At 45.9% G+C, this 27,957-nt stretch overlaps 1 protein-coding gene across 1 annotated transcript in view; it reads right to left on the bottom strand.

Annotated features, from left to right (window-relative positions):
• MRTO4 (MRT4 homolog, ribosome maturation factor) overlaps positions 1-27,957 on the bottom strand; it is a 72,786-nt gene that overhangs the window by 25,895 nt on the left and 18,934 nt on the right. The window contains exons 2-4 of the mRNA XM_069610396.1: positions 1,328-1,386; positions 1,124-1,227; positions 112-193 (exon numbers count right to left, since the gene is read on the bottom strand). Coding sequence (XP_069466497.1) covers positions 112-193; positions 1,124-1,227; positions 1,328-1,386 — 245 coding nt within the window. The remainder of the gene's footprint in view (positions 1-111; positions 194-1,123; positions 1,228-1,327; positions 1,387-27,957) is intronic.

Raw genomic sequence — 27,957 nt, forward strand, 5'->3', positions numbered from 1 at the left:
TGAAGTAGTTGGCGGGAGGGGAATCGAGGGCCAGTAGCCAGAAATGGCACACAGGTTGTGGCTCTTAGACTATGTTTAAGAGAGCTAGTGGGGAAAGAGGTCATCACCCACCTTGTGCAGATTGTCCTTATACTCGTCTGTCGGAGCTCTACCCAGTGCCACCATCATCACTTTGTTCTTCCCGAAGAAAATTCTGAAAAGTAGAAACCACCTGTGAAAAAGCAGCATGCCATGACAACCCTGTTGTGAGGGCATTGGAATGGCGTTTTATGGCTAAAAAAACAACAAAAAACGAATTCCTCTTCCTATGCTCCGATTCAGACATGCCAAGAAGAGATTAAATGAAAAGATGTTTTTAGTGATAAAAAAAATATAATAATACCCCTCCCCACCCCCCTGAGGCTCAGCGGTTGAAAGCTACACAGCCATCAGCTCTTTCACCAGTGATAAGCAGGGTCTGACCATTCAATGATACCCATTCGCCTTTGAAGCAATGGGTTCCCTGGACTAGCCACCACACGACCCTGGGTACAAGATGTTTTGAGACAAAACGTGAAGTCAGTGTTTACCCATGACAGATGACAAGGATTTAACAGATGCATATGAAGGGTTGCCATGGATCACCAAAGCAACCCATTCAGAATGACCCAGTCATAAGCCTTTTTATTTTTGTAAGGACTGACGGGTTAGTGTTGAATGGAAGGAAACACTAGTTTAGAGGTTGCATGGACTTGGTATGCCATAACTTAAAATATGGGTCGAAAATCAACAATTCTTCAGCATTTATCCAACTGCCCTCTAGTGGTTGGAATAGTTTTACATCTGTGCTGCTCAAGGATGAGCTGTAACTAGTTGAGCAATCTATGGTACAACTGCATGGTGACTAGAGCACTATTACGTAATACACAATGTACTCACTGTTGTAGTATAAACCAGTCAATTAGATGCATCAGTGAAACCCCAATACCTCTTTTATACATACTTGCTCCGGCACACATGTTCCTTTGCTCCCAATCAAACTGACACTTCTACACCCTTATACTATGCTATACTTTGCTGTGATCCTTTCACAGAGCCCAATCGACAAGCTCCTACAAGCTTTCCCCTCAAAGCGTCCCCTCACCGGCTATGCTTCCAGGCATTCCGCACATCCTTCAACTTGTTGTTCCGCATGTTCTCGATGGACAACACAAAGAGGTACTTGTAAGTGTCCACACATTTGCGCAGCTGCAAGAAGAGAGTTGTATTACAAAGGGGGCAAAGACAGATGCCATTTACAGTCAGTTAAGTATAACTCAGTAGAAATGCACAGCACTCTTCACCTCACCTCTTCGATCAAAGTCTGTTTCACTTCTAAGCCTTTCTTTGTGGTTTTAGTTAAGGAAACTGGAAAAAGAAAACAAGATGCAAAACGTTAATGGGAGAATAACAGCATAGTACATGATCTGGGCTTCATATAGCAAGATGGCAGGACATACTCAATGCAGAGCTCTGATTGATGGTGCAAGAATACAGCGCATGGTCATTGCAAACATCTGGGGTTTGAGCAGGAGGGAGCACAGAACATGCTCAGTAAAAGCTATACATGCAGTGTCCACCGAAAACGATGCGCATCTTTGTCCAGACAGTTTACCATCATAGGGGCATTTTTTGTCTGCTACTTTCTAAAAACCGTTCAGAATCTTATTACATTAAATATGAGAAAATACATTTCAGAAGCCTGGTTTCTAACAAATAATATTTACAAGCATATACAAAACATCACTTTACACCAGCACAAAACAAAATTAGGAACAAGCAAATTTAATAAATTGGCCTTTTTTGCCTTTTTGAATATAGATGGTTACGTTGCAACTGTTTGTACTAGTTGGGGAGAAATCCTCAATGGGAGGAGTTGTGGGAGCAAAGGCTTGCCCGGGGGATAAGTGAAAGTGGCATGCTGGGTGGCTTGTTCAGATGCATTTGGCACATAGTCTCTCTGTTATTCAATGTTGCTCTGTGATGCAGAATCTCTTGATGGATGAACAATTGCTATTAGAAGGATCCGGTCATAATCTCCTCCTTTGAAGGCAAAAATAGATTGCAGCTGATCCACTTCTCATAAAGTGGGTTTAGTGGCTTGATGAATGCTGCCATGCCATGCTGGCCATCTATGAATGCTCATAGAATGTTGATGCATGCAGTGACTGACAGCTCAGGGGAATGTTGATGAGTGCCGGAGTGTTACCGTTCTGTATGTGTCAGTTGGGGACCTCTGCTGGCGTGCACGAGGATGGTTGGTGGCAGAAGCAGGTCGTTGTAAGGAGACAACAAGGAAACAGGAAAGCACAGAGCTGCCCTCTGCTAATGGGTTCTTTCATTGAATGGGGAAAATAGAGTGCCCTGCTAATTTGTAGAGAACCATGAGCTATTTTATGGTACGGTTTAAATGGGGGTGCTACAGTGCTTATTTTGGCATTACGAACCATACATTGGTTCTTTAGTGCTTCATTGTTAAATATTGAAGTCAGTATGTGGGGTTAGAATGTGTGTATGTAGGATGCCCCATGCCAGTTATGCGTTTTCAAGATTTTTAGTAAAGCTATGTAACTTGGGAAAGTTTATTCCCAGACACTTATGTTTAAGGTTAATTGTTGAAGGCCATGGTCTTATCCGAGAGATTGCATCATCTATGTTTGTGTTGTGGACTTAAGGATTGGGTTAGCAACTAGTGAAATGTTGTAGTGAAGTAGAATAGGGTAAATGTGTACACTAGTGCTCTATGTGTCACATATAGGATTCGAGAGATTTTAGGCCAAGGTATGGATCTTTAGGGAATGTATGCAATGTTGGTCTTAAGAATACACCTCTAACAAATAATATTTAAGCTAAAGGCAGCTATTTTTACAGAATGGTATTGCAAGAAATTTGTTCAGGATTAACACTTAGAAGTATGGTGTTTATGGGCTTTGGAAAACGCTCAAAAAGGATGGACTATCCGGACTGCAAGTGAAACTACTACAAGGGAGGGTTAGAAGCACAACTGTTAGAAGTGAACACTGGATCCATTTTTGCATATAGTTATGTTTGGACACATAGGTAAGCAATGTTCAATTATGTACCCCTCCAGGAGGTACTACAGTCCTGTTGCCTGCTCACTGTGGAAGATGTGTTAAGTACACGGGTGCATGCCACTAGTGCATGCAGTGTCTATGTTTATGTAATCAGTATGAACTAGGGACATACCAAAACTCTGCTGCAAGTATTCGGCCTAATTCCTGCTAAAAATTAGATATTCAACTTCAGCCGAATTCTTAATTATTATTCGAAGCCGAATAGTTTCCCTTACTAAATACATTAAGTACGGCTTTGACTGCATGCCAGGAATCATTCAGGCATGTCATGTTTAACACTTTAAAGGATCATTAAACAAATGCTGCTGTCAATTTTTTGATTGACTACAGGCAGAGCAGAGGTGTGAAAGTGCAAACAAAGTCCCTGCCTTTTGTGTGCAGGACAGACAGAATCATCTGGTGGTTTGCTGGGGAGGGGGGAGCGGACGCAAAGCTCTGAATATATCTCTATCTCCCCTGTATTTTGCAGTTGAAAACTATTGAGCTGGAACTATAGTTAATGAACTTGCTATTGGAAAATTCTATTTTCTTTAGTCTCATTGATTTGATGACCTGTGTGAGAAATCTGAAAGTTACAGGTTCCAATTCCCAAATCCAAATAACATACCTGTTGCAGAGATCGCGCAAGTTCCAAACCCTGACTAAAATAGTCCAGGGGGGTAGTATGCCTGCAGCAAAGAACTGTATTCAGCCTGCAGGCCAAGGTTATAAAGCAAGTAAGATGCCTCTGTTGGAGGTGTCCCTGCGGCAGAGATGTGCTTATAATATCAAAACATATGTTACAATTCCTGCCCTTCAACTTTCACATGTTGCCAAAGAGTCACTTTTAATTGAGTAAAAGTGACAGATGTTACGAAAGGACGTGGCATATATATATATATTTTTTTTTTACTAAATGCCCCATTCTTTTGCAGCAGAAATATTTCTCACAAAGTTCGAGCGTTACAAATGAGTGATAGTTTGATATTTGTGTAATAATGACAAGGAGATACAAGTTTACAATTTAGAAACATTAGACTAAATTGAACTACAAGTGAAACTAAGTAAAAAACATGCACAGGCCAATTAGCAATCTGGAAATCCGCACTGTGCCTTCCCTATAGTGTCAGCCGAGAGCAATGGAAGACTCTGCAGCCCCTATATATTTTAGTCTGGTGTCTTTTACCATGCTCCATAACACCACAAACATACTCCACCCGAAAAAGAAAGACAAATACTACATTAATGAAGACATTTTTCATATGCCTCTTCCCCACTTAGCACCAAACGTTTGTATTCAGTAGCACTTCAGCAGTCGTCGGGGTGCTAATCGTCAGGGTGCTAATCGATGTAATCACTCCTCGTGTGTTTCAGTTCCTTGCTAGAGCCAGAAGGCTAAAGATGGGCAAGCCCAAAAACAAATATTTGTATGTACCAGTTCACACATCCCAGTCTCGCCTCACAGTGATTGCATACTATGCTTTTGAGCTAGTCTTAGTTACTTGGGCCCTGCCCAACAAGCAACACCCATAGATGCAAAAAAAATGCAAACTGTGCCATTATTAAACATTTTATTTTCTGATAATGTATTCCTTTCATGGTTTACACAATCTTCTGTAGACAACAAAGACGAAAATTGCATAAAGAATAAATGCACACATTTAAAGTGTGTTTTTAATTTTCAAAGTGTTTTGCTTGTCTACGTAACTTTATTTATTAAAAAGGCAACTATTTGGCTCAATACTTAAATCTACTATTCAGTACACCCCTAGTGTGAGCGTAGGAGATTATGAAGCAACTGGTCTTTGAGAATGTAAAATGGGTATACTATGTTCAGTAAGGTGTCCACTATCTTGTGAGCAGTATCAGTAAACATTTGCCTTGGAGGGGACATGGTTCTGCATATTAGGTGACAGGAGCAGTTTGATAGGTTTATCATGCGGACTCCATGGGTGTTAACTATTAGTGGGTGGTTATTTTTGTTGTTCCTTGAGGAATAGTGGAAGGCTGCCCTATGCATACACGTCTTGCGGTGCACTGGAGGCTGTGTGACACCACTTGGGAGGTTAGTTTGGACGTGGGCAGTCTAGGTTGACATGCTGGGCTCCGCACCCAAAGGAGTGGTGCATTCTAGTTCAGCTGTGTGACAGTCTGTGGCTCCCCACTTGTGTTACAGGCTGAAGGGTATGATGTGTCTGCATAGCACATTGCTTGTTCACTAGGACCTAGTGGCTACGTTATAGCCAGATTACTGGGATGAACGTGCAAGCACGTGATCTTGAACAATTGTGTAATGTATGTAGGAAGGCAGATGTATTAACTTGATGAATGTTGTCTTGTCCTCCTGGCCATCCACGAATGCCGATGGTGCATACTATGACTGGCAGTTCAAGAGAATGTTGCAGTGCTTGAGTTTGAATTCTCTGAATGTGTCAGTGGGGGCCTGAGCTGGAGTGCATGAGGATGGCCGGTGGGTGATCTTTGTATTAAATATACAAATAAGAATAACTGGAACACATGTACTTATGTAAATATGTACAATAATGCTTACCTAGAATTTCTAACCAAGAAGTCCGCAGTTGGTCTGTGTCTGGAACACCATCAATACTTCTTTCAGTTACTACAGCATCTGATCCACTTCTCATAAAGAGAGCCCTATGCACGCTCTGAATTACAATCGATATGTCATGGTTGGTCCATCACTGGTACGTTTTACCCCTGGAGAAAAGTAATCAAAAGCTATATGCTGTCCTCCCACCACAGTTCTGATAACACACAGAGCTGTTTTACCACAGTAGTCCCGAGACTGCACCTAGTACCCAGACTGCCTTAATATGGTAGCCGCATGTTAGAACAAAACTAAGCAAAATTGAATCTAGAATGGTTTGAAATAAAGGTTCCAAAGCTACCAGGTAATCATGAAAAACAGGAATTCATAATGGGCGTTCCTTTTTTGAGAGAAGTGAATTTGTGATGGGTGCAGACAACAGCTCAAGGGGAAGAGGAGGAATCAGGACCACCCAAGACCCTTGTATGAGAATGGATTGCAGGTAGGTAAGAGCAGTGCCCACAATACCTGGATCTAGCCAAGGCACAAAGTAGCCAACTTGTCCAAACGTGGGCAAGAAGCATAACCAAACCAGGGTGGAGACACTACAGCCCTTTACCATGCTCAGGTAGTCCAGAACCAATACCAATGCAGATTCAAGTTCCAGGGCAGGGCCGAATCTAGCCCAGGGTGCAAAATGTGCACCCTCGACTAGCTACTGATATTTGACTTTTGGCGAGTATGAAAAAGTGTGCATGTATAGAATGGAGGTTGCAAGTGACTTTTTTTGTATGTGTGGCTAGTAGCTTGCAACTTGAAGGTGTGCCCCCTGATCTAGCCTGTTGAGTTTCAAGTAGTGGATTCAATCTGGTGGGTGTCTTCAGTGAGCACTCAGTGTGACCTTTGCACAAAGAAACCGGCAGTTCACAGGAAGATTTGTGGGCTTGTGGGTCCAGAGAAGGCTTCTTCAAGAGCGTTACCACACCAACTTATTTAAAGGCTCAGATGTACCAGGCCTTAGATGGAAGGGTTAACTAGTCAGGAGCACAACTCCCACGGGTTCTGTGCTCAGTACACTGAACTACTGCACAAGCCTACTTCTTTGTCAAAGGTTTTCAACTTTACAACAGGCACCATTTTCACCCTACCCAGATCCTCCCCCACCTTTCCCTATTGTCACCATGCTGGGTTGCTCTCTATGCAAAAACCACTCTTGAAATTCCGGCCATTAAATCCATGCATGGGCTTGTACACCATTACGTCATTGAATACATTTCACTTTACTCCCTTTCTCTAACTCTCCACTCCTTTTCTCCTCACAACCTATTAGACCTCTGATCCCCCTGCTGCTTTCTCTCCCTTCTGCCCTAATGCCCCACGCCACTTGAATATTATCAATCTATCAAAATAATCTCTCACTTCAGGCAAACACTTTAAAATAATGCTATAACTACTTGCTAGAAAAGAAATGGAACACCACCACCATAAAGTCCCTCCCATCCAAACTAATCACCCAGGCCACCTCTGCTGCATTCATCCCTCAGGAATACTCTATGCCGTTTCAGAGCCTGATGCCATTATTTGCAATGTTAAATTATAATGTCCTTCTGTCCCCATCTCTGGCTTGTATCCCTGTTCTTACTTCTTCTCTAACCAGTATAAGTCTTTCAATCCAAAAACGCTCTTATGTAAAGATACCTCACCCCACGACTGCCTCCGTTTTCTGTGTTAATGCCTACATTGTAGTTATTTCTGTTCTAAATGACCCTGTTGTCATATAAATACAAATGTCAGGCAAGCAGAGTTGATAGAGGGTGAGGAACGTTATCAAAAACTACGGTAACCAATGTGGTCTACAAATTAATTGTGAAAAACCAAGCCTGTGACAGATTTGGGGAGACCATATACTCCCTACAATTGTCTGTTCTGAGCAACGACAACGTCATTTAGATATCTGGACATCCTGGTGGCAAGGGATTATAGCATCTCTCAAGAACTAAAACAGGAACAGCCATCTTTCCCCAAATGACTACATATATTTAGTAGGCATCCCCAGGATTGCCATGGAAACCCTGAACTGACCAGGCACATTTCAGCAAATCTGGGAATGAGGGAGATCCCATAGCGACAGTGAAGTATGTACAGGTGTATGCAGTTCGAACGACTTTGGCAGAAACACTGGTGTTGCTCAAATATGTGGACATTTGGGGTAAATAATATGTGGACATTTGGGGTAAATGCATAGACAAACTGTAAGGATGACTGGTGGATTCGTAGGGTGCTGGCGGGGCGGTACTTGTCAACTGTAACCCTTAATAAACCTAAAACACAACAAACAAATTGAGCCAATGCCAGTGTTGCGATTATTGTGTTGGATGGGGTGTTGGTTAGGTATGCATTTCTTGTTTTACATCAACTGCTAATAAAACACTTTATTTAAAAAATATATATAACATGCAAGGTTATTGTATTCATAGTGCTTTAGTCCACCCTGGTGGGGCATATTGGCTCTGTTGTGGATAGCAAATGTTTACTGTTACCCAAATCGTTGGTCCTAATTGTACTGACCTCATAGGGATGGAGGGCCATGGTAAAATTTGAACCATTGCCCATGGGGCCTGACAGATGCAGGTAGTGGGTCCGTTTGCCCAATGAACCAGAGAGCCAGCTCAATTGGAGTAATCACCAACCCTGCACAAGCAGCCTTTTACCGAGCTTGGTTTACAATCATTACCACAAAACGTCCTGTGTCAAAAATGCAATTACTTACAGCATCTACTTGGGTGACATCCAACATCAGGACTTTTGCTATTTGCACTCAGGTCCACTCATTGCCATCATTTTAATAGCGGATGTGCTCCCAAGTATCTAAAAGACTGTCTAGGAACGAGAATTGAAGAGAATAGCATGAACAAAGAACATGCATTGTGTACAAGATGTCTGAAAAGGGGAGGTTAACAGACCCCTTACACTATGTCACATTCAAGTAACAAGGTGAATAAGGGTTGGCACAGTGTCCCACTACGCAATGCAGGTGTTACACGCACTAATGGCGTGCAGCTGATGAATCCCAACTGGGAAGGAAATTGGTTTGGAGACTTCAACCCAATAACCAGCTCAGTTAACCTCTGTCTCAATGATACCCGACCTCAACATTCATATTTACACAAGACTGCATCCCCCAACAATGGCAAGATCAGCGAACAAAAGCCATATTAGAAAGCTGAAGTTAGTTCTTCAAACCCGTATTTCATATACCAATGCAAGGTTTGAAAGGTGGCTACAGCCATGCTAATTTGGTGGACAAATGTCGACATATCAAGGGAAATGCTGTAGGCTAGCAGAAAATGCATGCCCATTAAAATTGCAAAGGAAGTACTGTGGCATCCCATATCACCCATGTTCTACCCCATCAATGAAGTCCTGGTTTGACTAACCCACTTGAAAATAGCTCTTAAAAAGTGTAATATCACAGATGGCCACAAGAAAACCCCCAACTCTCAAAGACAGGTCAAGTGTTTTATTTGCCGAGTAATTCACAAGGGGCTCTCTAAGGGCCATCCCTCTCGGTCTGATCTAGAGATGGGCAGTGTGAGAAACCTGGAGGTACTCTCACATCAACTCCCCAGGGATCTTCTGTTCAGGTGGCCAGGAAAGGGCCATCGCTTTTGGATCCCGACCCTGGGGGTAGACTAGCAAAGGAGGATCAACTGGCTGGAGGGTCCATGGGGATTGGAGAGAGGGTACCTGAAGGCAAGACATGGTATTTCTCCCCCCCCTTTTCACCAACACTGATCAGACCATCCCTCAGTCTTTATGGGACATTGTCAGTCCTTTCCAGCTTTTCCCTATAATCTCACAAAGTACTGAGACGAGGAAGAGGCAACTAAGAGTAATGCACACTTCCTATTGGAAACACCACTATTGTATTGGGACGAAGAAGAGGGAGTCTGAACACTACAGAGCTGGAGGTCAGGCATGTCCCAATAATTGGCCTAATTGGAATCAAGCAAAACAGGCTGGAGAAGCACACCTGAACACCCTTAAAGGGATACAAGTGTATAAAACGGTGGTGTGGGAGCCGCAGGTAAGAAGAGAGCAGCAGAAAAGCAAAGAGACTACTAGGAATGGAAAGCGAGAACACTGGAAAGCTGCAGAGCAGGGTGCTCTGCAGAAGCGTGGCGATGGAGCCGGTCTGGTCGGAGGAAGGTAGCCGTTTGCATTGTCGGCCCTTCCGATTTAGTTCTGCAAGTTCTAGTTCCCCCCCTGGGCGGAGGAGCCGGCCCAGGAGTTCCTGAGGGGCAGGCAGTGAGACCCTGACCTCCGTTTGTGAGAAGCCATGAGGGCAGAGGAGCTGTAGCATCAAATATTGAGTTTGTGTGTAAAATAACCTGGTGCACGACCGAGAGAGAAGGAAGAGACATTGTGGCAGAGCGGGCGTGTGTCTGAACAATTGAATGCCAACAAGGCCGTACGAAGATACTGTGTATCAGAGTGATCGCGTATAGAGGATTTGCAATGTCTTGAAAACCTTTCAAGTAACAGAGAAAGATTGACGCGTCGGCAAGACAATATCTTGCAACAGGATATCAGAGCGGTCAGGTGCAGGCAATAGGCACCTTTTTGAAAAGTCTCTGGATAGCCAACGATGAATAACAAGTATTTAAAGCACTTTGAGTGAAGAGAAAGTGGTTAAAAGCGGTTGGGCAAACGGCAGAAGGGGGAGCCGTGAAGTGGGAGCAAAAGAGAACCTAAAGTCTGAAAACCCAGGTGCAGGAAGAGGCAGACTGAATATAAAGTTATCAAATGAAAGTACAAAGAGTCAAGTAATGCCAAAGAGGACGCTTTGACAAGGTCTCAAGCCAAACCATAACGCCAAGGGCCCCTGGTTGTGCAACCTGTAATGGGTGGGACCATGCAGTCTAGCAACTGTGCCCAGACCAGAGCCCCAACCAAGTGTATGAAAGTTGCTGAAGAAAAGTGTTTGTTGAACTTCTGCTACATCTGTGCTTGAAGATTGGGTGGGGGGGGGGGGGGTGGGAGAGCGAACCCTGACCCCTTTCAGAACATTGGTTTTGTGACTCTGTACTTGAAGCTTTGGGAAGGGTACCGTAAACTCATTGTGAACTTTGTACATTGAAACCAAGTGTGCTTTTGGGGAAGAATCATTCAAATCCAGAAAGAACGGTTGAAGGCTATAATTGTTGGAGCTTTATCCTGAACTTGGGAAGGGAGCTAGAGACTGCTCCAGACTATTTTGAACACTATTTGAGTTATAATAACCCTACACTCAGCCCTACAAATAAGTGGTGTATCAACCATCTTTACTCCCTAAAAATAGGCAAATGCTCCCCAAAAAATAAAACCTGGCAGTACAAATACTGCCGACAAAAAGTAGAGACAGAAATGTAGAAAGAATCTTGTGCCACTGCGTTCACCCACACAGCTCCAAGGATACGTTTGGACCAGTGGTGCATGTAGTACGATAGGAAGACACTACTATTATAACTGTCTTATCGGAAGAAGTAAACATTTAATTTTAATGTGCATCAACTAGGTGCAAAGACAATTACCAAAACATTTCCATTTTCCAGGTAAAAAATATTTTTACTTGCTAATAAAATACTCTCATTGGGAATTCAACTTACATGTTTACTCCCTAAAAAAATCATTTTACCCTCAACCTTCAAAAACATGGAGTAAAATACTCTGCTTCCAAATCTTATCTGGAGCACTGCCTACACTACATTTTTGAATTAGATGGGAGGGCAAGCATTGGTTTTGATACAGACAGGCATTTGGTTTGGACTTCTGGACCTAGACTTTCCTTTGTTTCTTTAGGTAGGGAAATTCCCACCATAGTCATAGGGCGAGTTAGGCATTACATCATCCTGATAATTAATAAAAGTAATATTGTTGAATTCAAATTCTGATGTCCGTGTCATGTCTTGATGCCGTGCCTGTCTCATAGCAGCCCTTGCCAAACCCAGGCATCCCTCAACTGCAGGCTGGTCACTAGAGATCAGGAACCCCTATTGTCTAAAGACTGTATTATTAAAAAGATGGACATTGCAAGATGGCGGCCGGAAGAGGAGGACGTGTCTAGGTGTCTGGCCACACCAATTCAGCACATCAAATTAGCATTCTGGGTGGTTTCCCGCCCCAACGAGACCACACTAAGAATACAACCTTGCCAAGGCATCAGGGACAGCTCCAGCGGCACAAGCAGAGAAAAGTGAGGGAGACACGCTGAGGCCCACCCACGAGCAAGATCCAGAGGCAGAGAGACAGCCTCAAGGTAATCGAGGCAGAAGCCGAAAAGCTACACCTGCGAAGCCACTGAACGGAAAGAAGAATGTCGAGCCCCCGCGAGAAGCTGCGCACTCACACTGCATTCGGTGCTGAAAGACCAGGACGCAAAAGAGAGGGGGCATCAGAGAGTCGCCAGCGCCTGGCCATCACCTCCGGCTGAGATGGGACGTTGTGCCTGAGGGATAAGAGGAAGGCCAGCCCGACACGGAGCGGATAAGGGGAGGGGAGGTTACCCCCACGCAAGGGATGAGCAGCAGGCATGCAGAGAGCACAGGAGTGACATCTAAGAGTATTGGGACTCAAGGAGGTCGGACTGGAATGGGGACCCAGGAGGGAATCTGAGTCCTCGGGTGGAACGCACAAGAGAGGCCCCACCCCGCCAGGCACCCCGAACATAGAGGCACGGTGCCCCCAGGTGAAGGACTTCAAGTCGGAGACCCGACTAGCATAATCCGCCACAATGATCCTTCGGCTCAAAAGCTACAAACACAGCGACTGCAGCCTGACATCCCGCCCCCCCCTCCGGAGGGAGCCGTAAAAAGGATAAAACGAGAGGGGACCTTCCCCCCACAACGCACTTCAGCAGAACCCGCATCAGAGCGCACGGACGGAGACCCCAAGAAGCAGCAGGAGGTCTGCAGCGCCAGGATTGAAGAAGCCTAACAGAGCAGGAGGCGCACGCCCAGCCGGGGAGGCCACGTAAGCTCTATTGCATGGTTAGGGCACAGATATAGCAGCCCCTCCACCAGCAAGCCTGCCCGGGGGCTGAGGACTGCGGCAGGGGCACAGTGGAAGCGCGAACCAGCCCTCCAAAGCACAAGTGACTCTTGGGAGAAGAGCGACCCACAGACCTGCAATTGGGACGTCGCCTACAGCAGGCAGAAAGGATCTCAACCCGTGAGATGGCCAGCATCAAGTCAGTCAAGGCAGGGAGTGTGAAGCCAGTGGATGGGGGGGGAGGGCAGCCAAGACTTAAGCAAGCCCAGCAAAAGGGGGGGATATAAAGATCAAAACTGCAGCAAAACAGGGGTAAGCAGCGCACCGCGCTCACCCCTACCTCTCCCCCCACTCGCCCCCAGGAGAGGCCATATCGCTCCTCACCCTAAGTGAACTGGGAGTGATATAGCATCAGATTTTCCTAACTAGATGTCTCCGCAGCAGCAGGAAAGAGCTTGCAGAACATAGTAGACTAAGGATACGAAAACGCAGGAGAAACAAAGCCAATTGCAAGATCACGGGCAGCAAGGCAGAATTAATTAACAGAAGGGTAATAGAACCCTGCATCAGTAAGCCCCCAGTGCCCACAACTTCAATAAGCAAAAGAAGCCCAGAGTGGAACCCAGCAGGGCAAGCGATACTCCACGACCCGGGGCGCATAAGAAAGCTACAAGAGGAAGTGGAAGCTACAGCAGTAACATTAATGTCAAAATCTAGACAAAAGACAGCAACCCCTGCCCAAACCCCTCCCCAAGGGAAACAGACCAAGAGCCTTAACAGCTTTGGAGAGTGGACGATAGGTCGACACCCAGAAGGGAGGAAGCCATCGATCAGAGCCGGCTAAACATGGGGGAATACAACCATGACAAAAACAGACATGCTGAACTACTTGAAAGACTTCCCTCGTTTAGTAGTCTATATAGTTTCAAAACTCATTTCTTCAAGCCAGTATGGGTAGTAATATATTTTTCGGAGGGGGGGTCAGTTGTTGCACAGCAGCTGCTTTTATCTGCGGGTTATTTAACCAGTGTTGCATTTGGTCATAGGGGAATCTGTGTCCCTGAAACATGTTTGTTTGTCCCGTGCTTTCAGACCACCTGCTTCCCTCCACGCTCTGAAAGTTCTGGGTTCTGAATTAACGGGAGAAACTAGGAGGGAGGGGGGGGGTGGAGAGTATACAAAATGCCTCCTTTGATTACATTGTCCCACCATTTTACCAATCTGTACATTGGGGTGGTGGCGGAGGAGGATCTGTGGTCCATTCCAACCAGAGAAACTCTGCCAGTAGGTTTGGGCGGCGACAGCCCTATCTTGCCCAGGTAAGTTATACTTTTCTCTTCTAGAGACAATTGAATTGGGATCTGTAGGTGTTCTATCGTTTCAGGGTTGGTGGACCGGTTCAGAATTTCCAATTTTGAGCTATTGATTTTTAGCCCAGATACCGCTCCAAATTAGTCTAGCTCCGCCATCACTGCTGGCAAGGAAGTTTCCAGTTCAGTAATGGCTACAAGCACATTGTGTGCTAATGCCATTGTCTTGTGTTCAGTCCCTGCCTCATCCACCCCCAATCAACACCAACAATGATGAACCGCAACCGAACAACCACAATCCAAAACAAGGTACAACCAACAAGCAAAACCACACCAATAAGATCCACTGCAATCTCATCAATGCAAGATCAATGTCGAAACGTGCCACCGAGATAAACAATCTGCTCTGCGATGGAGGGTAAGATCGCCCTCAACTGCCTGTCTGAATACTAAATGTGTCCAATCAAACAGAAAAACCAAAAGGGGAGGGCTGGCAATCATTCACGAGGAACACCTGGATATCAAACTGGAAGACCCACTAATCATTGATAAATGCGAATCCCTAATCATACATCTAGCAACATCCAAAACATACTTGAAATTCGTACTAAGATATAGACCACCAATCTACGATGCAACCTTCGTAGACTCCTTCACAGAAGCAATCACCGTCCTAGCCATCAAACAATCTCCTGATAGTCCTAGGAGACTTCAACATCTGGTTTGAAGGAGAAAGTACAACCATACAAAAATCGCTAACCAGCCAACTAGCAGCAATGAACCTACAACAACTAGTCAAAGGAGCAACCCACTCGGCAGGGCATACACTTGACGCAATATTCGCCAACAAACTACTCCTCACCACGGCACCCCCAATCCAAATACCCTGGAGCGACCACCTCATCATCCCCATCGTAATCAAAATGACCAAGCTAGCAAACAATCAACCGGACAAAACAATGAAAACCCTGAGAAGAAATTGGAGAACCATCAAAACCTCCACCCTGCATGAACTCCTGGAGCTAAACAAACCACACCCAACATTCATGGAAGATGATGACCTGGACAAAAAGGTAACCCTGCTGCATTCATCCTGTCCTCACTCTCCTCCATCACCTCCCTCCCTCTATTCCCTGCTCTTCCTCTGGCCCTTCTGCAGCCACCCCTCCTCCCTCCTTCTCTGCCTTTCCCCTTTTTTCTCCGCTGACAAGGTTTCCAGACAAGTCCGATCTATAAAAGTCTTCAAAACAGGTTTACCCCCGTTCCTCCGAAACTATCAAGGACCACATCGACTCCCTGGCTCCTGCCCTGGCTGACTTTTGCAACCACTCCTTCGCCTCTGGAGTCTTTCCACCCCTCCACCCTCCCCCCCCCCTTAAGCACTCCCTTGTGCACCCTCTTCTTAAGAAACCCTCTTCCGACCCCTCCTGCCCGGCTAACTATCGCCCAATCTCCATTACTCCCTTCCTGGGCAAGCTCCTGGAGAAACTGGCCATCTCCCAGCTTAATCACCATGCTGAATCTGTTGGTAGTCTTCATGACCATCAGTCTGGCTTCAGAGCTGCCAGAAGCACGTAAACTGCTATTCTGAACCTCCGTTAGGACCTGCTCTCGAACCTTGACTCCAACACTTCGTGTGTTCTCATTTTGCTCGATCTCTTCTGCCTTTGCTACTGTCAACCATGCCATCCTGCTCAACCGTCTCTGTGATAGCCTGGGTATCACTGGTCAGGCTCTGGCGTGGCCGACTTCTTTCCTCTCCAATCGACCTTCCTCTGACATCTTTTTCTTTACCTGTGGTGTCCCCCAGGGATCCAACCTCTCTCCCTGGCTGTTCAACCAGTATCTGGCACTCCTTGCCCACCGCATCGCCGCTCTCTGCCCCCACTTTCAGTGCTATGCGGATGATACCCAGCTCATTTTCAGGTTACCCTCGGCCTCCTCCCCTCATCTCTGACGGTCTGTCTGCTATCCAGGAATGGTGTGCCGCCCATGACCTCTGCCTTAATGCCAGTAAGACAGAGTCTACTCATCAGCACCTCCACTCCCTACTTCCCTGCAGCTCTCTGGCCGGCCTCTCTTGGCCCTCTTCCTGCAAGGCAAAAAACCTCAGGGTCATCTTCAACTCCACACTCCTTCTCTCCTCACATATCTGACGTCTCTAAGAAGTCACACTACCAGCTGCACCTCCTCAGAGGTATTCTTCCTTTCCTCTCCTTCCCACAGAAGCTCACTGTCTCCCGAGCCCTGGTTCTTTCGAAGCTGGACTACTGTAACAGCCTCTATCTTAATCTGCCTGCCTCTACTCTCCGCTCTCTGCAACTTATACAGAATAGGACTGTGAGCCTTGTCCTTGGCCTCAAGCCCAGGGACGGTATCTCTCCAGGACTGAAATCTCTACACTGGCTCCCAGTGGCCGCAAGGATTAAGTTCAAAACCCTCTGCATTGTCCACAAGGCCCACTGTGGCCTAAATACCTTCAACTCTCTCTTCCTAAATATATTCCTTCTGGAGCTCTTTGCTCATCCGTCTCCAACTCCCTCAGGGTCAGCCGCTTCTCCAAGCAACGAGTTTGGGGTAGATCTCTCCGCGGCAGGGGCCTCCCTCTGGAACAGCCTTCCTGCCTCCCTGAAACTTGAGAACCATCTCCGGTTCCGGAAGCAACTCAAAACCTTCCTCTTTGCTTCTGCTTTCTCTCCCCCTCTCCCCTGCTAAATTCTTGACTGAAACTGCACTGAATCAGCAACTGGGCCACTCTCGCCGATCTCGGTCCTTGGCCCAGCCACTCTCCACCTGCACTGCCTCCCTGGCAACCCCTGCACTGCAGGACTGTCTCTGTATCCCTACAGCCCCCCTTCCCAGCACTTACCTTGCACTTGCCACCAGCTGGCCCTAGTATTTATGTGTTGTTCTACTTACCCTGTACTGCACTTTCCCCCCCCCCTTTCCCTTTCCCTCCACCCATGCACTTGCACAATCTGAATGACACCTGGCCTAGTAGGATCGTTGTCTGTCTTCCCCTTGTTCCCCCCTCCCTGCCTCGTCGCGCCTTGAAACACTTGTGTATAGGCGCGTTACAAAATGCCATATCATATCATTTAATTCCTGGATTATAACTACTATAGACAACATCGCCAAAGAAAAACCCTTCGCTTCTAATAAACGGTCTATGGCAAAATGGTTCACCCCACTACTTGCACCATGAAAAGAAAAAAAACGAAGACTAGAACTTGATTGGAGAAAACAAAACGACGCGGCAAACAAACTGAAATTCCTACAACACAACCGGGCTTACAAAAAGGAAATACAAAAAGCAAAGAGGAAACACTACGACAACCGAATCTTCAAAGCACCAAACACCCAAAAAGAGCCCTTCAAAATCATAAACGAAATGAAAAACCCTCCAGGATGCAACACACCAACTCCGTCCGTCCGTGAAACTCTGCAACGACCTTGCAGACCACTTCAAAAACAAAACCACCAACATCCAAAAAAACATTTGAAACAGACCATCCGGTCTGACCACAACCCCAACCTACACCCGGGAGGAGCACCCAAACAAACTACGAAGCTTTCCATATATATCAGTGGAGACATTCGTCAAACTGGTGAATGAAAGCAATAACTCAGGGTCCCCTGAAGGCCCATGCCCACCAGACATATACAAATCGATTCTTAAACAAGGAACGCCCATGGAATATCACAGGAACGTCCTCAACCATTCCATCGCAACTGGGAAAGTGCCACAAGCCTTCAAAATAATACACTTCGATGTGCCCTCAACCTCCCGCGCAAGGCGCACATATCTACGACTAGAAAAGAAGTCCACTGGCTCCCGATCCGGGACAGAATTAAACTAAGAACACTGGTCATCACCCACAAGTGCCTATCTCACACTGCCCCACGGTATCTTTCTGACAAATTCTCTAGACACTGCCCCACTAGACCCACCCGAACACCTTACCTACACCAACTAAAGATCCCGAATTTCAATCTAAAAACAGCAGGGGGTTCCAGTTTTCCAGTGCTTGCAGCACAATGTTGGAACACCCTGCCCACTACAATTAGATCGGAAGTCGCATTCTGGCCATTCAGAGCTATGGTAAAATCTTGGCTATTAGCCTAAACACCCAGATTAACACCATCCTGACCTGCTAGCCGCCGCACTACACCTGTAGCAATGCTTACTCTACCTACAGCATACTCAGGACCAACCTGTAACCTGGTCCGCATTAGCCACTGTAACTATTATTCCTCATCCCATATTCTTTGTACATACCTCTTTTTTCTTGGTATATTCTACTCTTGTATGTAAGCACTCAGAGCTTGGACTAATGTACGCTCTGTCTGTTATACGATGTTTGTGCAACGATATGTAACCTTGCTGTACACATGATTATGCGCCCAGTTACCGGAGGGTTCGGATGCGCTTTATAAATAAACAAACTAAACTAAAACTGCATACATCAGGCCACTACTCAAAGATACAGCAGGAAACGTATAGGACCTCTCCAACTACAGACCCATCTCCAACATCCCGTATACAGCCAAGCTGCTCGAAACTTACATATACAAAACGACTCAAGACTTTATAGAAGAGCACGGCCTACTAGACCAAGCACAAGTTGGCTTCAGACCACTGAGGAACGGAATCAGCTCTACTATGGGACGATCTAAAAATGAACGCAGACTCAAACAACAGCACTGCCTTGATACTCCTAGACCTAACGGCATCATTTGACAGTCGACCATGACACCCTCATAACGAGATTAGAAGGACTTGGAATAACAGACACCGCCCTACTATGGATCAAATCTTTCCTAACAAACCGAACAGAAACTGTATGGATGAAACCCTTCAAATCCAGCCCGAGAGATTCCGCCTGTGGAGTACCACAAGGATCATCCTTCTCCCCGCTACTATTCAACATCTACCTGTACCTACTGATCAGAATCATCAAAAGACACGGCCTCACTTGCTACAACTACGCTGATGATGCACAAATAATCTTCAAAATACAAGACAACCCGGAAAGAAACACTAGAAAACTGCCTCTGCGATGTATTCTTCTGGATGAACTCCAATTCCCTCAAAATCAACCCAGGTAAAACTGAAATAATGATTGTCACAAAAAATGGAGGAGAAAACCAATTCATCCCTTGGCCAAGGGAACTCAGGAAAACCCCAGCACCCTCGGCGATTGTAAAAAATCTGGGGGTTCTAATGGACAATAATCTCACGCTAGAGCCACAAGTAAACGCTCTCCTCAAGAAATGCTTCTTCCTCCTGCGAGCAGCAAAGAATCTTACTGTTCTTATCATTCGCCAACAGCCAACAAAAACGACCACCATCATCGCCCTCATCCTGTCCAAAGTAGACTATGCCAATAGCCTATACCTAGGCATGCCTGAACAACTCCTAAAAAAACTACAACGCATTCAAAACGCGGCAGCCAGACTACTACTGAAACTACCCCGAAGAGAACACACCACACCAGCGCTGAAAACACTACATTGGCTACCAATAAAACAACAAATAAAATTCAAAACAATGTGCATTACGCACAGAGCAGTACACAACGAAGGCGCCGAGTTCCTAAGAGACAAACTGCGACTACATCAACAAGAACACTCAGACATGGACATCTGCTTGGAACCAAAGCCCTACAACAAAAGAAAACTTGGAGGATCCTCCTTCTCTCACCAAGCCCCGAAAACCTGGAACGACCTTCCGAAGTACATACGCAACACAAGAAACCACCTATTATTCAGGAAACTACTCAAAACCTGGCTCTTCACATCATAATTAAAAAGACTAGCCACAGGGGCACCGACACAACTAAAAACACCAATGAGCGTAGAGTGACCGCGATACACACCAATCTATCAGTGGGAAAAACTGAGGTAAATATCCCAAGATATACTAAAGGACCAAATGGGATACAGTCGCAATACGACCAAAGACAGTAAACATAGCAAACTTAGACAAAGACTAGAACGAATCAAGAGGACCATGACCTTACCCAACAGTCATAAGAACAAAACAGAGAGAGAAAGGAAGCGCTGCACCACGGGCCCCATTACAATGGGTGAGAAACAGAATGTCATCACTACACACTGCCCACCAATACAAAGCAGGAAGCACAATGCCCCACCACACAAAACTACAACTAAACAATAGTCCCAATGATGCTCGTCCCACGAAAATCAAAGAACCAGTCAGGACAGAAGGACAACACTGCAACACGACCCCGACCCTTAACCATTCAAAGCCTTAACCAACCAGGGTCACACTGGATCACCCGAGAACAAATATCACCCACACCTGAAGATTAGGATCAGGCGCACCCACCAATCCAACAGGTGGATCAGCGCATCACCACCAAAACAAGTCGGCCCTCGAAGAACCAGCAACATCTGAATCCACAGGTTTACAACTCTGACGGAATCATAAGTACCTGAACCAGGATACAGACCCCACTAACCCAACCCTCAATCTTCTGCATACTTAAACCCACACTAAAATCTCTCCCCCAGCAATCCGCACGCACTTTACAACACCGCATCAACAACATAAACTTCACCCACAGCACTCTAGGCCTACATCCGATCCGATACTAGCACCAAAGCCCAGCACTCGGTGTATAGCGAGCTGAAGCTGCCAACAGCACACCACTTCTCCCTCATTCCCCCTCTCCTCCTCCCCTCCTCCTCCCGACTAACCCTACCCGCCCTTCCTGTTTACAGATCCGCCAGAGTGCCTGGGGACCAATTCCGTTGTTGACGGTGCGCTATACAAGTACCGCTAACATAACTTTCAGAACCAATTCTTACTCTCCGTCCAGGAACAATTTCAGACATTAAAAGAGGAGATGAAGCAATCCTTACAGGCGGTCAAGATTGACCTAGCGAAATTGGAGGGGAGGACTGACACGTTAGAAAAAGCAGTACAGCAAACTGAGGACGATGATCAGAAATCGGATGAAGTACTGGAATAGCTTGCACACATCTCCAACAATCTGGGACTCCAGTGCGAGACCCTAGAAAACAGTTCAAGAACATCAAACAGCAGAATTAAAATAAATAAATAAACTTACCAGAAACATTTGAGGACAAAGACCTGTCAGACACAGTGCGCCAACTTTTTGCAGAAGTAACAGACGATACGTAAACTGGGGTCCAGCACGATAGAATCGAGTGGGACCGAGAAGGATCCCTGAACCAGGAGCACGTCCGAGAGATGTGCTGACGGCAACATCGTCCTACTCCCAAAAAGGAACAAAGCCTACATAAAGCAAGAAGAGCAGGTCCGCTACAAATAAATGGTCAGAAAAGAATTATACCAAGACCTTGCCCAATACACGCTAGAAGAAAATGGGCCCAGTGGTGCAACATCTACAGAGCAATACAAATGGACTTTTCCGTTCAGACTGCTATTTACATGGGAGGAGAGCCAACTTAGGATCACCACATGTGAGGAAGGGGAACAAATCATAGGCCTCCAATGGAATGACAAAGACAAACAAGACCACACCCTCAATAGAGGGGAAGGCTGGAAAACGGTTGGGAGAAAGACTAGAGGAGGAAGTAAAAACGAAGCCTCTCTGATAAATCAAACGACAGAGCGGAAGGCATGGAACGCATTAAGATAGGACAAGGGGGTGGAAACCCACCCTGAAACTTTTAAACAAATCCCGGGGGAGTAGGAGGAAGGGCGATGTTGCAATCTGGGGTGGGGTTTAGGACCCCCCCCACAAACTGAACCTGAGGCTAAGGGGCCAGGCGCAATGGACGCGACGTTCAAGCTCCCTTAGGAACCTAGCACCTCCTCAGGGGGAAGGGGGAACCAGGGGAGAGAGGGAAGAAGGGGAGGGTGGTGGGGGGGTAGGGGAGGGGGAACAAGCCGGGACAGGAGAACAAGCTAATGGGGCGGGGGGGGGGGGGGTCGGACACCACGTCAGCGCACCATCCCACATAGAGGAGCATGGATAGCAGGACAGTGATGCCACTAAAAGGTCCAGTCATACAATGTCAGAAGAAAAAAGAAAAGAAGAAACTTGAGTGTCAGGCTTGGAGACTTCATGCAGATATATACTGTATCAGGAAACCCATATAAAGCAGAATGATAAGACAGTTCAAAATCAGGGGGGCTTCCCAAGTGTACAACGAGAACGCGGGGGAGAAAAGAGCAGCGCTCCCGATAGCTATACATTACAGAATCAATGCTCAGGTGCAGACCTTCCTAGCAGATGCGGAGGGGCGTTACCTCTTCCTTAATGTGAACATAGGAGGCAAGCAACTTACTCTAGCCTCAGTTTATGCACCAAACAAAGGACAGGATGCCTTCCTGAGAAGGACCCTTGGGGCACAAGAGTTATTAGTTACAGGGGAACTAATTCGGGAGGGAGGGGGGGGGAATACTTCAATTTAGCATGGGACTCCCAGAGTGATAGAAGTTCGAAGACATGGCAAGGGACGACAACCCCTTCTGGGGCATTGAAGAAAGCCTTCTAAACTCTGGCGCTCCGGGACATCTGGCGCGCCAAGAAGGGGAATACGCAGGGATTCACCGACTTCTTGAATGTACATAACTCTCAATCCAGAATAGATTATGTATGTGCATCGATGGCCTAGTCAGGGAGGCGGTAGATATAGAAAGAGGTCCAATTTCCCTCTCAGACCATGCCCCAATAACAGCATCGTTCAACATTCATAGACCAGGGAGAGGGGTCTGGTCCTGGAGATTACCAATAGAGATCCTTCAGGACAATATCCTAGCGCAAACAATTAGGGAGAAGATGGAGCGATACTATACAGAAATTTATACAGGGGCAACCCTCCAGAGGGTGGTATGGGATGCCTTTAAAGCAGTTCAAAGAGGGGACCTGATAGCAATGAAAGCACAAAGGGACGATCTAAGAAGAAAGTGAGAGGAGGACTTGGAAGGGCAATTGAAAAAAAGCACAGAATGAGTTGGCAAACTCTGTAGCCCTGAGACATGTACAAGGACAACTGAGCCTGGTACAGAACAAGAAAGCAGAATTAGCCCTACTAAGTTTAGTTTAAAGCACAAATATTACATCAGGGCCAACAAAGCAGATAGAATATTAGCAAGACAACTCCATAAGAAGGGGTGCAACACTGTCATACAACAACTAAGAGACAGCAATGGGCAGATGAAAACTAATGAAGACATGGGAGAAATATTGAGAATATTATTATCAGTCCCTTTACCAATCAGAGGCACCTACAGAGGAACACCAGAAGGCATATCTGGGCAATCGCCTCTCCTCCAGATCTCGGATACAGACAAAGGGGTGCTGGAGAGGGATATACAAGAAGAAGTACTCCAGGCAATCAAAAATCTCCCGAAAAACAAAGCGCCTGGACCAGTCGGCTATCCAGACGCTTTCTACAAAAAAAAATATAAGGAAGTGCTCGCCCCGAAACTGACCAAGCTATACAACAACTTTAGGACACAAGGGAACACTGCAGACTCCATGAATGAAGCGAAACCGATTATCTTCCCTAAGCCAGGAGAAGACCCAACACTTCTGGGCTCATACCGACCGATAGCCCCGATTGATCTGGACGCTAAGATCTACGCGAAAATTCTGGCAGAGAGACTCACCCGGCTACTCCTGACACTAATTGGACCAGATCAGTCAGGATTCCTCCCCATGAGGCAGACTGCAGATAACTGCCATTTCATAGAGAAATGGCAACACCCCTGCCATTTTAGTGCCCCTGGATGCAGAGAAAGCATTTCGACAGAGTAGAGTGGACCCAATTGTTTCACACACTGGAGGGAATGGGATACGGCCCACACTTTATGCAAATGATCAAAGCGAACTACAAAACCCCCTCATTGCGTGTCTGTCAATAACACTCTCAAAGAAGGTACGCCTGACCAGAGGGACAAAACAGTCTTGCCCCTTGTCACCCCTTCTGTATGCACCATTTCTGGAACCTTTTCTGATCCGGATTCGAGAAGCGCACCAAGTGCAGGGCATAACAATGGGAGGGGAAGAGCATAAAACCATGGCCTTCGCCAACATGTTGATAGCACCAACGACTCCACAACTCTCCCTTCCAGCTCTCCGACAAGAACTAGACCAATTTGGAACCTTCTTCGGCATCAAACTAAACCAGCAAAAATCAGAAATTCTGAGCTTGACGACAGACCCACCAACAATCGACAATCTGGCCCGAGACTGAATAAAGCCTCAGAAAGTATCCAATACCAAGGGATCAAACTAACACCAGCGATAGAACAGATATACAGTGCAATCTTTCCAAGTCTACTCGTGAAAATAAAATCCAACCTCGAAAAGTGGAACCCTCTAAACATATCCTGGTGGGGCAGGATGACAGCCATAAAAATGTCAGTATTGCCCAAGCTTCTGTACTACTTTCAAAAGCTCCCAGTAAAAAGATACCAGTCATTTCTCAGGGCACTCAAGCTGGCAACGGCAATGTCTACCCTAACAGCACGAAAAGATCAAGGTGGGCTATTGCTCCCACATTTTTGATGGTACTACGTAGCAGCGCAGCCGAGAGTCATCAACGAATGGGTGGCTCAGTCCCCCAGCCACATGTGGGCAAGGCAGGATCAGGCACTGGCGGGATCCCCCCTATCCAACTTGCTATGGCTGCCAAAACACAGACACCTGAATGTAAAAATGAGTGAGGTAATGGGGGGGTGACAGGCCTGGGATGAGACAATCAAACGGGGTTCACTAAAGATGTTCCCGTCTCCATTCACTCCGCTGTTCGGGAACCCCGACTTTCAACCCAGACAAGACCGGAGCTCATTAGAGCTGGACACAGGCAGGCTGCACAAAAATAAGAGACATGTACAAGAGCCAAGAGGTCATGTCATACCAGGAATGCAGACGTGATGTGGGGATAAAGAACACAGATGAATTCAAATACACCCAACTGAAACATTGGATCTCCTCCCCCTCCAACTCCGCCAACAAGGTAGCAGCCACCAGACAACGAACCCAGTTTGAGCGCGCTATCCAAAATGAGATATGTGGCAAAAAGTGTTGGTGCAATGGCATTACACTCCGGAAAGGGTCCAGGCAATGTTCCCAACTTCAAGCGAACAATGCTGGAGAGGATGCCCCGCAAAGGGGAAATGAAGACACATATGGTGGGACTGCCCAATCCTGCAACCGTTCTGGAGAAAAATAAAAACCCCAAGTAGGTAAAATGCTGCTAAAGCCAGAGGATATGTAGGATAAGGAAAGGCTGGCTGGACTATGATACCCAAATCAAAGTGAACACTCAAAAGCACAACAGAGGGGGGGGGGGGTGACTTTGGTCATAGCGGCCTCGCCGACAATTGCCCAACAATGGTAGCAGAAGGATCCACCCTTGATGGTCGACTGGCTCCAAAAGGTTTGGATCAATGGAGTGGAAGACCTATAAACTGCAAGGACTGCCAGAGGCTTTTCGGAGGAACTGGGGTAACATCCTTGCATATCTACAAAGCAAATATACGCTCCAATGGTGCTCTCACAACATAAGAATACTGGACATCCTATAAAGACCAAAAGCCCTGAATCACAAAGCCCGAAGACCACCCACAAAGGGAAGAGGGAGTTGGGGCAGGGGAATTTTGATGATGTTTATGTTTTTTAAAAAAAAAGTAAAATTGACCCCTTGACATGCGTCCCTTTCCTTTTAAAAATTTTGGATTGGGTTGCTCATTTTCAAGTACATCATCATCTGGGATTCCCATTGAAAGGTAGTCAGGCTCCCATGCACGGCACAGGGCTGAGAGTGCCTGCTTGATCTTAAATCTAACATCATGGGCTGTTAATGCTCTTGGACCTCTCTGCAGCAGTTGCCCTGGCCAACCAATCTATCTCAGTAGATGGGCTTGTCCTCATGAGTGAAGTCTCTCATTAATGACAGATCAGAGACAGTTTTTTCAGTGGTTCATTCTGCTCTTCCTACCACTTTGACCTGTGGCATGCCCCAAGGCTCCTGGTTAGCGCCCACCTTGTGGGATAGATTTACCCACTCAGCAGTACTTCCCCCACATCACCAAGCTTTGCATCTGCAGTCACCAACAAAATGGCTACGCTGGCTCCTGTGAGCACCATGGTCTCAAAACCACGTTTTTCAGCGACAAAAAGATGGCTGCACTATCTTGCCAAGCACCTATTGGGCAGGATGGAACAAGAGGGGCACACAGAGGAAGCCTGCCAGTGTTTTCTTAAATATACAAAAGAAATAGGGTGAAAAAGCAGCGCTGCTTTGCTGCCAGCCCAAAGTTCCATGGAAAAAGGGAATTATTCAAAAAACGATGCCGCTCTGATGCTCTTTTTCCTCCGATTCCTTATCGCAATAATTAGTAAGACCCTGCCATGCTTATCCACATTGTGCTTTGGCAAAACCAAGCATGACCACTGAATGACAGGCTTCGTCAAGCCAAATCTGAAAAAGGCCCAAAGAAACTTCATGTTCCACCGCACGGGAAAAGCTTCACTTTCAGTCTCAGTGCATCTGTGGCTCAAGCAAAACTGCTGCCTACCAGAAACCAACTATGGCTGCAAAACAATATTGGCATGGCAGATGGAAAAAAACGAATATGAAAGATAAATCCCATCAATATTTGCTCCACATGTGTCAAAATGGGTTTTGCAAACTAAAGGAAAAAAAGGCCCGTTTTAAAAACTACAACGTTGAACAAAAACTTCTCCTTGCCTAGCAATGTGAAAGGGGATTGTGCTGTGAAGCTACATGCATGAGATGGTTCCATTTCAGCAGGTTTCCTTCCAATTCAGAGCCAAAAATAAATAAAATCAAACTGCAGTGGCTGCATGGGGGAGGGGGATGTCAGCCCAGGAACAGGTTTCTGACGAGGATATCAGAAACAAAAAGGGAACCACCATAAACTTCCAGGATACCCAATTAATAATTGCTAGATTAGACATACTGTTGTCTGTGCTCCAGCCTCGTACAATAGAATTCTAGGACACTAACGTGCGAAGTGAAAATTCCCACCTCCTCGTGATTTCCACCAGAAGCTTCAATGGAAATATCTGACAACCTTGGACTGAGGGGGTAGCTGGGGAAGCGATGCCAAAATATGGGGAACAATACACCCCATCTGTTTCCAGAGACTCTTTTATAAATAAACTTTGAAGACTTCTCTGCAGCAGGACTTTGCAAACATTTGAAAATGTCTCTGTTTAAATGCGATTTATGATTTAAGAAATTGTAGCATTCACTGACCCCTTGGGAATAGAAATGGCAGAGAATTGGGTATTATAAAGGAAAGTATCCATGATGCCATTGCAAATTTTAATACTTTCATTGCCTAATGATAATCCACACCCATGTATAAAGTTATAGAATTTTAAGTAATATTCTCACTGAAAAGCGCGAAAAACTTGTAGAAGGGCAAAACGAGGTCCCACAACCGTGAGGATTGGGCTGCTATGCTCTACGTAAAATATATAATCTGCCCATGTGATTTGTTACCGTGCCACAATTGTACACATGTCTACATTCTGTTAAGACAGATTTTTGGCAAAAAGGACTGTGGGAAGGCTTTGTACATCGTAAAGTGTACAACCCATGAACCGAGTCACATCCTAGAGGCGGCAACCAACAATGATTGTCAAATCCAGTTGTTTAGAGGCGTGCTTAGCTAAGCCTGTCCTACCATATAGTCTATGATGTCACTAGGCATTATAAATAAGAGATCCTAGCAGAACTCTAGAGAGCTTACTGCATTCTTTAATATAGTCTAGATAATTTAGTTCTAATCAAATTTGCCTTTTTCAAAACCGATTCTCACTTAACTGCTCTATTTTCCTAAAACTGACCTCATTCCACCCTGAAAATCTCATCCAAATCTTCAACTACCACCATCCTTTCACTTTTATACTTTATATTGTCCCTGTGATATACATCTTTCCCCCAGCCAAAAAATTGCATTGCATATCAGAGTATTTCA

The sequence above is a fragment of the Ambystoma mexicanum genome, chromosome 8 (assembly GCF_040938575.1).
Source record: "Ambystoma mexicanum isolate Mex_15411 chromosome 8, UKY_AmexF1_1, whole genome shotgun sequence".
Classification (NCBI taxonomy): Eukaryota; Metazoa; Chordata; class Amphibia; order Caudata; family Ambystomatidae; genus Ambystoma; species Ambystoma mexicanum.